We start from the raw sequence: 14,949 nt of genomic DNA, 5'->3' as shown, positions 1-14,949 counted from the left end.
TAGAGAAGAGGTGAATAGCTGAATACTAATAATCATTGTCCTGATTTAGGACATTTATATGCAGAAGAGAAAAGGCAGATATGCTTTTGTTTGCTTGACTGGGCTGTGTATATTGACAGGCATCACTAATGTAAGCTGGAAGAAATTATTTATCTAGATTTCTGTAGGACTATTCAGACTTTAAAGGGGGTTGTAAAAAAATGACTAAGATAAATGCACTAGTCGTTGTTGCTGTGGGGAGGAGCATCAAAACTGGCTAATAATGATGATAATAATAGTAATATGAGCTATGTATGGATTGCTGCAGTTGTTATATAGGTCTGAAACTCTACGCAAAATCATAGTTCATGAATGGAGTTGTTGCACTTATTTGTCTTCAAGCAGTTCAACATCGTTAGAGCTGCTGAACCTTGATTCTTCGTCACTGTATCAGATATTAGGAACCGTAAACAGAAGAAGTCCTGGAAAACGACATTTGAATGGTTGCCATGGCAGCAGTTTCCATGGGCCACATGTTTCTCTGCTTATCAAGCTGTTTGGCGTAATTACTGTTTTCCTCATCCATAGTAATTGAGGCTATGTAAGGATTCAGCATTCCAGTATTGCTATTTGAGAAAAGTCTATATACATATTCAGCCTTTATTTAGAATTATGAAATTAGTATTTATTTAATATTGCTACTTGCGTTAACGAGAACCCTCATCCAGCCATGGTGTAGAGTTGTAGATGGCTGTGCGTCTGACTGCACACGGGCTGGGGGGCGGGGGGGGGGGGGGGTATATGACTCAACAGTATTGCCTTATTCTTGATCACATCAGGTCTTTATGTTGCGTGATTATTCATGTTGTCTTCTTTTAAATCAAGCCATATGCGAGTTATGATTTATGAATGCATGCACCGCAAAGCCATTCAGAGGAAGATGTGTGTTGTACTGCACTACACAACAGCTGTAGATGCGGTAAATCATTTTTGCCATACAGGAATGGGTTGTCGTGGTGAAATATCATTGAAAATTTAGATTTTTAAACTGCCAGCATTCTGACAAACACTCAGTTTCTACATTAAAGGCAAATCATTTTTTAATTATTATTTAGAAACCAAAAATGAGACATTTCAGTGTGTGCTTTCAGTGATTCTGAGCAAAATGTATGATTGAACGCAATGGATCCTTGTTATTAACATTCTTTAAAAAGATGTAACTTTTTGTTTCTGGTATGTTACAGTATGTCCATGTTAAAAACCCCAGTACTGCAGCTGGTTTGCTAGTGTATCATGAATGATACTGTCTTTTGTCTGTTTACACTTTGTCTGCCCTAGCACTAAGTGCTGAATGGAATGCCATCCTATCAACCTCTGTCTTCACAAGATCGTCTGTACTGTCCTGAAAAAGTTGCATGACAAATTGCAGAATCCCTTGTTTAAAAAAAAAAAAAATCTATCTATCTACAAAATTATGAAGGTTACAGTGAAAAAGTGTTGAGGTCACTCTCTTGCTTTTGAAGAAGACGGTAAATTGTTGTGTTTTAGATTAATACATCACGGGCACAGCCATTGCTCAAGAGTGAATATCCTGCGAGTGTGCTGACTCAGCAGGACAAAGGGATTGTGGGAAGAGAAAGGCAATATGCCCTTTGCACCCGATAAAAATTAATTTACGGGAATTGGGAGAATAAACGTCGTTAAAATAGTGCCCAGGTTTTTAATAATGTTCTACGCCTGGAGCCTGTGAAGCCATGGAAACATTCTTCCAAAAGATTAATCATCTTCCTGCGAATAATTCAGAAAGGAAATATACTTGAATGTTTGTTTGAGGTAGGATTTTAATAATAAGGAGTTTAAAAACCGTTTGAATGTAGAAGTTATGAGGAAGAAGGTGTGTGTTAATATGCTCAATCCGTTCTCCTGAATGTTGTGATGTGAGGTGATGTTCCTACCTTTACGTTCAGCGCCAGTTGTGCTAGCGGCTGCTTAGCCTCACTGCTTCAGTTCCCACTGTAGAAAGGCTGTGTGCTAACAGCTGCTTAGCCTCACTGCTTCGGTTCCCACTGTAGAAAGGCTGTGTGCTAACAGCTGCTTAGCCTCACTGCTTCAGTTCCCACTGTAGAAAGGCTGTGTGCTAACAGCTGCTTAGCCTCACTGCTTCAGTTCCCACTGTAGAAAGGCTGTTTGCTAACGGCTGCTTAGCCTCACTGCTTCAGTTCCCACTGTAGAAAGGCTGTGTGCTAACAGCTGCTTAGCCTCACTGCTTCAGTTCCCACCGTAGAAAGGCTGTTTGCTAACAGCTGCTTAGCCTCACTGCTTCAGTTCCCACTGTAGAAAGGCTGTGTGCTAACGGCTGCTTAGCCTCACTGCTTCAGTTCCCACTGTAGAAAGGCTGTGTGCTAACAGCTGCTTAGCCTCACTGCTTCAGTTCCCACTGTAGAAAGGCTGTGCGCTAACAGCTGCTTAGCCTCACTGCTTCAGTTCCCACTGTAGAAAGGCTGTGGGCTAACAGCTGCTTAGCCTCACTGCTTCAGTTCCCACTGTAGAAAGGCTGTGTGCTAACAGCTGCTTAGCCTCACTGCTTCAGTTCCCACTGTAGAAAGGCTGTGTGCTAACAGCTGCTTAGCCTCACTGCTTCAGTTCCCACTGTAGAAAGGCTGTATGCTAACAGCTGCTTAGCCTCACTGCTCCAGTTCCCACTGTAGAAAGGCTGTGTGCACCACGAGCAAAAGCAGCTGAGGCCTGAGCGCTTCGCGGTCAGCCACCTGTCTTTGCGCGCATCTGCATGGGTTTCGCTGCTGTCGGAGGGGGTAGGCCTGCCGTACAGGTGAGCTGTACCTGAAGTGGTTCATATCAGAGAGAGCCCCCACAGCCCCCCCCCCTTAGACAGTACTGCATCTCACTGTGTCTCTAAAGGCTCCAGAGCACCCTGGGGGAACACATGACTTTAGCACGTCAGCATAGTGTGCTGCAGAGGAAGTCTGATTTCTGACGCTCCCCAATGTCAGCGTCGAAGCTTTTTCAAATCACGTATGAAGCACCTCTGTATACAGCACACACAGATGTACACATCCGTACAGCATACACACGTGTACACAACTCTGTGTACAGCATACACAGGTGTGCACACCTCTATATACAGCACACACAGTTGTACACATCTGTACAGCATACACAGGTGTGCACAACTCTGTGTACAGCGTACACAGGTGTACACACCTGTCTACAGCATACACAGGTGACATCTCTGTGTACAGCATACACAGGTGTACACACCTCTGTCTACAGCATACACAGGTGTACAGCGTCATATAGCATTGTCTGCTTTTGTACATTTACACTTGTAAAAGGATACTCACGGATCATCAATCTCTAAAGCTGGCTTTCAGGCTGTTTTCCTGAAAGGATACTTCTCTTCTTTTCCATTTGGAAATATGGCTGTAGTGAAATTGTATACCTGTCCTTATTTGATTTGTTTTTTTATTTTGGGCCATATGTTTTTATTTTGGGCCATATGCTAAAATGCTACTCCTGCAGAGGTTACTGGCAGTAACTGTAATCTACTCCTTCAGAATTACAGAGCAGCAGTTGGATTTTCTCAGTAAACTGAAGCACCCTAGTTACTGTACCCGCAGATCTTATGTCACTTTCTTAATGATCAAACAACAGGAATAGATTTTTACTGTAAAACTTGAGTACAGCCATTAAAAAAATCGCAGACACGCATTACAAGTACAGATGTACAAGTTGAATTACATACAGCCATTAGCCTTGGGTTGGTTTTTACACTGATAATTGTAATGAGAAGGAGCTTTTTGGGGATGTGTTTAGCGCTTGGCTGTTAAAACGTGTTTCTGTTCTACTGCACACAGCATCACTACTGTTACACTAATAAAACTGCACACAGCATCACTACTGTTACACTAATAAAACTGCACACAGCATCACTACTGTTACACTAATAAAACAGACCGTTTTTTCACACTGTCCCAACATAGCCTTGCATAGTCCTGTGCTTTGCTAGCGATCTGTTGCCTTAGCGCCTAATGCTCGGAGTGCGTCTCCCTTGAAAATAATAAACAGATTACACGTTAGAATGAATACTTAAACAGGTGGGGAGGGGGGTGGGTGTGTTGTGTATTGCTGTGTTCAGTATGATTCAGAAAGATCTGACTGTAAACATTGATGTTCAGCTGCAGCGGGTGTTCTTTTGTTGACAAGTATTAGCAGCAATTATGGGCAATTCTTTCCTGGTTCCTCAAAGCCGCTCATATTCTCGTTTCACGCGAACACGCAACTGATAAAAGCCTTCTAAAGCAGTGTGCGAATGACCCGTCGATCTTACTGCCGTCAACTCTGTAAGAAACTTTGCAATAAAAGCAAGTGTGGGGGTGTGTGTTTGAGAGAAAGTGCTGCATAAAAACCTTTTGCATTCTGTTTATTCAGAGAAACTGTTGAATAATTCTCGAAAATTGATCCGTGAGTGTCTTTTTGACTAATTAAAAAAAAAAAAAAGCCTTTTTGAGATATTTAGGCATTTTTTGTATTGCAATAACATTGTACAGTAGGCTTGTAGTAACTACAAGTAAAGCATGTATTTTAAGCTTTATAAACGAATATTTCAAATGTACATATATACATACAGCAGGATAGCAGATGCGTAAATGTATATTGGCATGCAGTGTATTTGCGTATATGCTGTAAATATATTGCAAACCACTGTGTTTAAGGATACACTTGAAATCACAACTGGGCTGAGTGATTTGGAGCAATGGATTCTGTGCCTTTTCTATTCATGTGTGTAATTTAGACAATCTTGAAAGGCTTGTATCTGACCAAAATTATTATTATTAAAGAATTTTGGGAAAGACTTTAAAATTGTTGTCTTGATCTCTCTTGGTCATCACGAAAAAAAATACTGCTTTTCCTGTCGGTGCTTGTTTATCTGGATAAAAATAGACCTGAAAATGTTGACACAAATAATGGTGCATCTTGGTCTACAAAGAGCTGAATTTTGAGTATCCTCAAGTCAGAAACTCGGTATGTCAGAAAGGTGAAAATGTATATATGGTTAACTTGCATTTCAGTTCTAGAGGGAAAATAACTGAATTGCACTATTAATTTAATTGCACTGTTCATGTGAAATAACATCAGGAAAGGACCTAATATTTTGCCCATTGTTATTTGAAATCAGCACGTCACGTTATAGGCTGCAATAACACTGGTGTCAGGCAACTGCTGTTTAAATGAAAAAATGCAAATCTGCCTCTGCCGGGAAGATCTCTTGGGGTGGCAGCGCCAACTGAACCCCTAAACCACTGTACAGCACTTGGCATAAAGAGATGAAGCCCATGCTGAAATGCAAAGCTTGTCACCCCTGGTGCTGGAGAGCTGCAGGGTCTGATGGTGTCTGTTCCCCCTCAATTAATCGACTGAAGTCTTTAATTACACAGCTAACTCGTCTCACCTGGACCGAGTTTGCTGCTGATTTTTAAAGGGGCAGTTCACCCAAAAATTTTATTAAAGGTTACAAGAAATGAAGTCTGCAACTATACAATAGAAAGCATAACCACGTTTATTTGTACTGGAAAGCAGACTACACTTAGACTAGACTTAGAGTATACACTAGACTTAGACTAGACTTAGAGTATACACTAGACTTAGTCAGATTATGATGGGGCCAAGCATCAAAGGGACAAGGCACCCAATTGTGTTTCTTGGTTTTTTTGATTATTCTTCCATATATTTTCCATAGAGGGTGAATCTAAATGGCAATTGAGAAATTTTGGCCTTGACTGGCAAATAGATGTTGCTACAGCAAATGGTTGAAAATAAAACATTGCGACACCTAAAAATGTGCACAGTGAATTTTCATGTGGGTGTGGCTTTTTTAAATATAAAAAAGCAAGTAAATCCCAAACTTTTGGACATACAGTGATGAAACTTAGTGTGTGTATTGAAAACTCCATCCTGAGACCAACCCTGAAGAATTAGCCCAATTAAACCACAAGGTGGCACTATGGTGCTCAACAAATTGAAAATAATTAAATAATTATTTTGTAGACATTTGATACTTGCTAGGCTGGCACCCTATTAGGAGTATGCATATGTATGTTTTTTGCACATGCATATGTATGTATGACTTGGCTTGTGAGTACTTGGCCTCCTTAATTGCTGTATTCCTCATTTAGGGCATTTTGTGTTTGCCACAGTTAATAATAATTTTCTGTCGTTTGTCTTTTTTCGCAGGTCCTTTTGCCCAAACCGTTTGAGCAGAACGGCCTGCCTCTGCTGGTGCCTTCCTGTCCGTCTTACCCAGACTTCCGAGCGAGGGAGCAGGCTGCGGAGAAGGACGCCCTGGCGGGGCTGCCCCAGCTGCAGGGGAAGCGGGTGGACTTCCTGTCCTTCAGCGGCATCCTGCTGCCCCAGGAGCCCGCCGCCGTGCCCCCCCAGCGCAGCCGGGCCGCGGACGGGGGGGTCCAGGCCAAGAGCGAGTCCAGCAGCGACGCCAGCCAGAAGAGCACTGAGCACAGCCAGGAGGGGGCGCCCTCCACCCTGCTGGCCGACGAGCAGAGGGACTCCAAGGGCCGGGCCTCCACCGTGGAGGCGGACCTGGAGCTGGAGGAGGGCTCCAAAACGCTGGTGCTCTTCTCCCCGGGCGACATGAGGAAGTCTCTGGCGGCCGGGGAGCTCCTCCCCCCGGACGCGGACCTGGGCACGGTGCCCGCCGTCACGCCGCAGAGCGAGAGGCCGCTGCCCATGGGCAGCCAGCTGGACGTGTCCGAGCCGGGCACCCTCTCCTCCGTGCTCAAGTCCGAGCCCAGGCCCCTCCTCCTGACCGCCGTGGTGGCCGCCGCCGCCGCCTCCTCCTCCCCGTTCACCAAAGTGGAGCGCACCTTCGTCCACATCGCCGAGACGTCCCACCTCAACGTCATGTCTTCCAGCGGGCAGCAGGCCCGGCTCGCCGACCGCGAGCTCTTCGCCGTGGCCGAAGAGCCGTCCGCCACCGGGGACGTCCGGGAGGGCGAGGAGGAGGAGGAGGAAGCAGAAGAGGAAGAGGAAGAGGAGGAGGAGGAGGAGGAGGAGGAAGTAGAAGAGGAGGAGGAGAAGGAGGAGGCCCCGGGGAGCGAGGGCAAAGCGGAGAACGGGTCCGAGGAGCAGGAGGTGGAGCGAGAGGCCTCCGCCCAGGACGAAGCGTCCGCCCGGAGTCCGGCGGAAGAGCCGCCAGCTCTGAACGGCCTGGACCAGCACGGGCCGGACCCCGAGCTCGCGGCAGAGCAGGGCCCCGCCCCCGAGCCCGCCCCCGCCTTGGCGCCCGCCGGCGAGGACCGCGAGGCTCCAGCGGAGGAGCGGCAGGAGGAGCGGCAGGAGGACGGCCTCGCCGCGGCGGACGGCGGTAAGCGGCAGGCGGCGCGGCGCCGGAGCCGGATCCCGGTCCTGGTGTCGGAGGAGGACACGGGCTCGGACCAGTCGGCCTCGCCCTCGGGGAGGGAGCAGCCGGTCCGGAGGCTGGCGCAGAGGCAGCAGAAGCTGGCGCGCCTCCTCATGGAGCGGAGGCAGGGCCGGCCGCTGCGGCTGGCCTCCGGGGGCTCCTCCTCGGCCTCCTCCGGCTCCGAGCGGAGGCGCGCCTCCCAGACGCTGTCCCCCGCCGGGTCCGAGGAGGACACCCGCGACTCCGACGACTCCTCCGCCAGGCGAGCCTTCGGCCCCGCGCCCCGCCCCCCCCAGCCCGGGCGGCCCCGCAGCAGGATCCCCCGCCCCGTCACGCCCGTCAAGAGGCCCACGCCCCCCCCGCTGGCCCCCACCCCCTGCCCGGCCAGCGCTCATAAACCCACATCCTCTGCTGTACATAGGTAAGTGTGTAACACCAACGCCTAGCAGACCCGGCTCAAATACATGATTTTAAACACTTAATTCATCTTCGGTCGTCAATAGAATTTGGGAAAAAAATTTGCTGCAAATCCGCTGGAATAATCTACAGGTTATTCACCAAAACATGCTGTCGTGTGAATTAAGTTTTTTTTTTTTTTCCTCTCTCTCTCTCTCTCCATCCCTCCATCTTCTGACACTGCAGGCTTCAAGCGCAGAAAGCAGGGAATGCAATCATGAATGTTCAACACGACCTGAGGTCACAACCGATGCAATCGCAGGCCCACCCCTCGGCCCCCCTCCACCTCGGGAGCCCCCGGATCTCCCAGCGCGGGACGCCCCGGACCCCCGCCTCGCCGCCCCCCCGCAGCCTGAGCACCTCGCCCCGCAGTTACTCCACCTCCCGGACGGACAGCCCCTCCCCCCAGCGCCAGCGCCACCCCCCCGCCGTCACCGAGGTGCGCCGGCAGCTCATCTCCTTCCGCGCCAACACGGCCCTGCCGCTCAGGCCCAGGCCGCCACCCGGGGGTGCCGGCGAGGACGCAGCCGCTCAGCCACCCGCCGCCAGCAAGCCCGGGAGGAGGGTCAGGCCCCACCCGCAGGCCACGCCCCCCAAGGGCCGGAGAGCATCCACGGAAGGCAAGGCCGCTGCCAGATAATAGCCCCTCCCTCTCCGCAAACGCCTTCCCCCTCCATGATAAAAACAACAAAAAAAAAATCATGCTTCTTAATCAACTTCAGAAAAAAAAAACAAACAAAAAAAAAAACACACATCACCTCAAAAAAAAAAAAAACTTCAATCCCAGGCCAAACAAATGTCTTTCGGCTTCTCTCTGGTTCTCATATCCCGTTTGTATGTTTAGTTTCACTCACGTTACGCTCTAGGCAGAAAGGTGGTTCGAGTAGGACTTCCGGTTGGCCAGGCGTTGTTCTTGTTCCCAAATTTGCCTTTTCTTCATCGTTGTCAGGACTTCAACAATCGGTGCTTCAAATTAGAATGAAATTATACGCGCTTAAAGTTTTTGTCTGTACTTCAACTAAAAACATAGTTCGATTTTACTGCAATACTGTAGGCTACGCAATGCGCCATTACTATGGTCTACACTAAGCAACCGTTAAATTGCACAACTCTTATTCTACGTATTTTCCAAAAAATCTGTTTCTGGATAAGTGCATAAAATATGGTGTGAACGTGCTGTCAATCAAAGATTCCCTTTTCATTCCCGTCGCTTCACGGGGCGGAACAAATAAGAACAAGATTCTTCTGACAAGCTGCACTGAAGCGCATCCGTTTGGCAGAAAACGTCCTTTCCGAAATGCGGAGCTGATTTTAGGGCTGTTTTACTGAAGCACCTTCCTTTCATAGAGACTTTTAAAAGGCTCGCACCCACTTTCCAGCTGTCCAGCTGCTCTCTCTCTTTAGCGCTACAGAATTGTAAAATACCTGCAATATAAATGTGATACTTATTCCAAATATATTCCAAATAATTGGCTTGGGGAGTTGGGTTGTTCAGTCATTAATAAACACTGGTCTCACCACTTAATGCCTGCGGTTGATTAAAATAAATATCCGTCATAACTAAAAACAGCATTTTCACGTTACAGTGGATGCGAGCTATGAGAAAAGGCGTTAGGCCTACACGTTCAAGAATGTAGCTGTTATTGTTCTGTCGGGCTTTATCGGGTCTTTATGGGTTTTACCTGAACCCGCTCTACGGAGCTTACTCGCTTACTGTTGAGCAGTCAGCTCAGCGTAAGTAGACCCACTTATGCATATTTGTATTTGCCGATAATATCGATTATAAAAGATAAATAAATAATAACAGCACATTGTTGTTCCCCCGCGCCCTATTCGGAGTAATTCTGTTTAAAAAAAATATTAGTCACTGTCAGAGGATTTGTGTCTCTGGTTCTTGGTGAAATACTGAATTTGCTCAGTTTATGTTGTGCCAGTTGTCGGCCTAACATAAATCGTCCTTAACCTTTCTTAGTGAAAAATTGAAGCAAGTATTTGGTTTTACACAACAGAGATGTTTATTGGTGACAGATTAAGTTATCAAAACGTGCATGAATCAAAAGAATTTCCACATTTATCGAAAATCATTACTCAAAGTTAATACATCTCTTGCTTTTGTTTTGTGGAGAAACTCATCTCCGACTTTTATTGATGTCATTTTCGGTAATAAAAAACATTTTCCTTTTGAGTACAGAGTATAGTTCTCACCATTAAATTATATTAAATTTGTATTAAATAATTGCATATCATTGAACATTTGGGAAAAAAATATTTGCCTCTATAGTTTATTGAACGGTTCGCGTTGCTGCAAGGTCAAAACACTATACAGGGCAGAAAGGCAAAACAAAAATATCCATTAATACGTTTTTCATTTGACAGGCACTCGTTAGCGGTTTCCAAGAAAACGGTCGACTGTATGGAACTGTCAGATTACAGGGTTGTACATAAAGTTGTCTGAATATTGTGACGTCACGCTGGAAAGCCTGAAAGTATTTGTTTGGCCTGGAGTGATTTTAAAAAATCAATGCCGGCGGAAGAAAGCGTTCTGGAGCCTCCATGCGAACACTGATTGGCGAGGCTTCATCTATGACGTGATAATAAATTGAACCTGTATGCGCTGCCAATCACTGGCTGATTTTAACCAAAGTGCTTCGTTTACAGTAGTAAATAAAAAGAAGATTAGAGATGTTAAGAGAACCAGACGGCTCCACTCATGCAGTGGTTCAGTTAGCCTCGCTCCTTCATTGCTACTGATAACCCTTCTTGTTAAAATGGGCATGCCTTCTGAACACTTTGGTTTTGGTGTGTGATAATAGATTAAGATAAGTATGTATATAATATAATTATTTCTTGAGAGGAAGTTATCTTTATTTTTTATCTGGTAAATCAATCCAAAAATATATTAAATGTTGTTTTTTTCCCCCTTTGTTTAAAAAAATCTAACTTTTGATCCATGAGACCCAAGAAAGCATGATCAAATAAGTAAAGAGTGAAAAATGTTGTAAGTGTATACATCATTACAAAGCGACGATTCACTCGTCACAAACCCAGTTTGGTTATCCGAAGCAGTGTGTTGGGGTATGTGAAGCAAGGCATTACTCTGCAATGAACATAAAATCAAGGTTATGTGGGGAAACGTACTGTTGTATGTACTGTTGGTGCTTCTAATTGGGGGTTCATACCCCCAGATTCAAATTCGTTCTCCCAAATTCAAAGATAAAAATTCATTCACTAATTCAGCTATGACACCCGCATAGGCTACGACACGTCCACCCGAGCACGGCACTTTCAGTCAACAGAATATGGCGTATTTTAGAAATCAGTCTAGCTCTACACATTTCCACTGTCTTAACCCGTGACACCTATTCATTTTAACTCTTGATCCAGGATTAAATCGTCAAAACACACAGGCTGAGGTAAACTTGCATTGATGGCTTGAAGGCTAGTTTTTAATTACAACATACATCACTTGTGGCTCGCTTTTAAGATTTTTTTCAGTCCATCGGTTACCGTTAAAGTGTTTCATTTTTTCATTTTGATTGCGCTGGTTTTTGCTTTTTCTCAACGGCTACTTAAAAAGGTCCTGGAAACAGAACGTCGCCGTCAGTTTAGCGTGAGGCTAACTTCCCTAGAGCAGGTCATATTTCTTGTGGTGGGTTGTGGCGCACATTTTTACATCTGAGAAACAGGTGGGTTGCTTGGCATGTCATTCCATTCCCCTAGGAACCACCCTTACCTCGTGGTAATTCCATGTGTACTTACTGAGAGAGGCTGGACTGTGCATGAGAGTGTTTCACTCTTTTGAAAACGTTCGTAAGACTCTCCAACACATAAGCTATCATTTTGAAGCAGGGTTCTGTTAGTAACTGTAATGTCTTGTGCCGTGTCCTTGCATATTTGCTTTTGACAATCGTATAACGCAAGCCAAATATACGGAAGGTGCGATCCACATTTACCCGCGAAACGCTCTCACGTGCATGGATCGACTCTCAGTACAGCGCTCCTTTCTGTTCTGTTTAAGAGGCTGTCATAAATACTTACGCAGTGCGTGGCGATGGGGATTAATCGCGTGGATTAGACGTAGTGGTTTCCCTCCTAAAGGAAAAGTGGATCTCTGGCAAAAAGTTTTTCTTGCCCCATTCTTTTGAAAGCTTTGAGAGTGGTTTGTTCTCCTGCCCATAAGAGAAAGTGTTTTCCAAAACAGCGCATTACGTCCGTTATCTCCTCTTCTCTGCCGGACAGGAGACATGCTTCCAAACGCACTTTGTTTTTAACCTACTGAATATAGACTTGCGAATGGAAAAAAAAAATCATTGCGATACTAAAACCTGAAATGGCTCGCCTTTTCTTTGTTTTGTTTTGTTTATGCAGCGATCCATTGGTTTGTGAAAATTCATGTTCTGCTCGGACATTTTAAATTGGGTGACTTCTGGCAGATAGCTCTGTGGAATCGCGGTGATTTGGGTGTTAATGTTTCAGCCACGGTACTCACCAAAGAAGCTAATATAGATATATACATACGTGTTTGCTGTGAAGTAGCTCTTTACGTGTAGGGATATTTTGTTATTGATAATGAATATTTAAATTAAAAACTACCTTCTTGACTGAATGCTTGGGAAAGTGCGTGCAAGGTTTGACAATCCAAACTTGGCAGTTTGATTGGCAGGTGTGTGCAGGAAGTGGTCCTCTTGGTGACGAGGGGGATGGAAATAAGAAAGCCTTATTTGAGCGCAGTCCTTTGAAAATCGGTATTACAACTGAGGTATTGCACTTGATAAAGTGTGTCCTACAATCCCCACAAGAAACCTTTTGTTTTTTAACTGCCCATGGGTGTGTTACAGCTAGCCTCTGTAGACTAAATAGCCCCCCACCCCCCCAACACTCACAAACACAACACAAGAAACAGCTCCTTGTACTGTATTGTAGTCCTATGAATTGATTAGCAACTAAAACTTTTAAGGTTTTAATATATAATGCATATGCACATGTGCACACACACGCACACACTCACACTCTCTCTTTCGGTGAAAAAAAACATTGTGGTGATGTGTTAAATATCTGTTCATGATCATAGCTTCAGTCCTATGAGTCGAGCTTAATGAGCATGTTGGTATCTGTTGGTATCTATTGCTACCCTGAGAAGTACCGTGGTGTGACCTGTAAGTGAACGAACCTTAGTTTGTACTTGTAAAGTGCATCTCATGTTATTGTAAATGGGATCCGAGAAGTAGAAATATTGGCAAATACATTAGCTTCCTAGACAACCTACGAGAAGTGTGTTCACCTGCCCCAATCCAATATGCCGCCATTTTGTTTCTTGAGAAGATTGCTTTGAAGTCAGAAGCAGGAGCACCGAATAAAACGCCCTCGTCAGTGTGAAACAAACACAGCGCATGCCAACTCACAGATCCTGCATAGATCCTGTTAAAATGGCTGTCGCACACAGTTCTCTGAGACGCATTGCTTTCCTGATTTAAGAGCCTACACAGACCAGCAGGAATGTGCTCCGTTTACGCTCGCTAGAGAGAAGCACCTCGCATGCGCTGCAGGCACTCGAGCAGTTACAGGCATGAGCCTGTGCGTTGATTTGTACCTTATGTGTACCTTATATAGCTTAAAAAAAGCTATTTTGCAGCTCTCACACTAAAGTCAATGTACAGGCCAACTTTCATCCAATAAACCCCCCCCCCCCCCCCCCCTCACATTATCAGGCAGACCTGATATAAATATTTGTGTGAAAGGCTTTAGAACAAGGGCCGCCCAGCCCTGTTCCAGGAGATCTGCTGTCCTGTAGGTTTTCCCTCCAACCCCCTAACAAAGCACACCTCATTCAGCAGCTAGAGGTTTTCATTTCAAATCAGGGTTGGAGTGAAAAGCTACAGGACGGTAGATCTCCAGGAACAAGTTTGGGCAGCTTTGCGTTAAGCCTTCCATACAGCAGTAATACCCTGAAGTTTTCTGTTAGTTTTAACAAAAGTATTCTGTTTCATTGCAAAATTCTCTCTGGATCCACAGAAGTGTTTTCAAATTTTAGCCACGCAAAAGAGTTGAAAGATTTTAGATCCAGGTCTGTGTTTGAGAAGGAGACAGAGGAAGTCCAGCTCTGAGCAGATGTGTTTTGACTGTATAAAGGCCATTTAGTGGCCCCTTTAAAAACATGTTTAAAATCGAGCGTTATGTTCTCACAGATAGCACTTTTCTCCTCACACATAACTCACGCTCCCATTTCGTTTCAATGTTTGATATTGAAACAAGGTCTTAATGTCAAAAACATTCCTTACGTAATTTAGCTTTTTTAATTTAAACAAAAGAAAAGCAGCTTCATAATGTTTACACATTGCAAATAGAATGTACCTTTGAAACGAGTCTTAATTGCATGGCAAATAATATCTGGCCATATGAAAATGGCACGTGTATCTTGTTGAAAGCCATTGTGAGAAATCATGAACTGTTTATTCATTTTTCACACCCAAATATTTGTCTTTGAAAACTGACATCATGAAGGATTGTTGTGACAGAAAGCAGCCATCATTGGTCATTCAAGGACAACTTACCCATGCTATTAAAAAGCTTGCATATTTACTTTTTATTGTTGTATGCCTGAGTTTTTATTTATCATGAATCTATCACCGATATTTCCTCATCACTAAAACCTCACCAATATTTAATGCTTCATTCATATACAGGATGTATGCAAAATCATATTTTAAGATCTGTACAGTAAGCGTGAGCATGTGCCTGAGGTCAGCGGTACCACCAGGGATTTTGGGCCCCAGTACCCCAGAAAATCCTATTTTTTAAGAGGGCCCCTGTCAGTCAGGGACCTTGAAATCGTCCTAATAAAAAGGCCTGGTTCTCTGGTCTAAAGGGGGTGGGGTTTTGGGACTGGGTGGTCAGAAGTCCGTGGTGTTTTCAGTGGGGTACGACTTCTAGTTTTTGGTTGAGGATTTTTTTTTTATCGACTATTTTCTCATTTTGAGTTTGAAAATTTTGTTGTTTTTCTGTTTGTGAACTTAATAGAAGGCAGCAAGCCAACGACTCTTTTGAATTTGTTCAACCTGAAAAGCCAAAACTTCAATCAT

At 44.9% G+C, this 14,949-nt stretch overlaps 1 protein-coding gene across 2 annotated transcripts in view; it reads left to right on the top strand.

The window, feature by feature from the left end:
• LOC118217827 (tau-tubulin kinase 1-like) overlaps nucleotides 1-14,454 on the top strand; it is a 59,214-nt gene extending 44,760 nt beyond the window's left edge. For both annotated transcript variants that reach the window (XM_035399889.1, XM_035399890.1), the window contains 2 exons: nucleotides 6,232-7,835; nucleotides 8,057-14,454. In XM_035399889.1, coding sequence (XP_035255780.1) covers nucleotides 6,232-7,835; nucleotides 8,057-8,510 — 2,058 coding nt within the window. In that variant the 3' untranslated portion in view covers nucleotides 8,511-14,454. The remainder of the gene's footprint in view (nucleotides 1-6,231; nucleotides 7,836-8,056) is intronic.
• Nucleotides 14,455-14,949: the final 495 nt, after the last annotated feature.

The sequence above is a fragment of the Anguilla anguilla genome, chromosome 18 (genome assembly GCF_013347855.1).
Source record: "Anguilla anguilla isolate fAngAng1 chromosome 18, fAngAng1.pri, whole genome shotgun sequence".
Taxonomy (NCBI): domain Eukaryota; kingdom Metazoa; phylum Chordata; class Actinopteri; order Anguilliformes; family Anguillidae; genus Anguilla; species Anguilla anguilla.
This window is presented reverse-complemented; position numbering and strand designations above follow the sequence as displayed.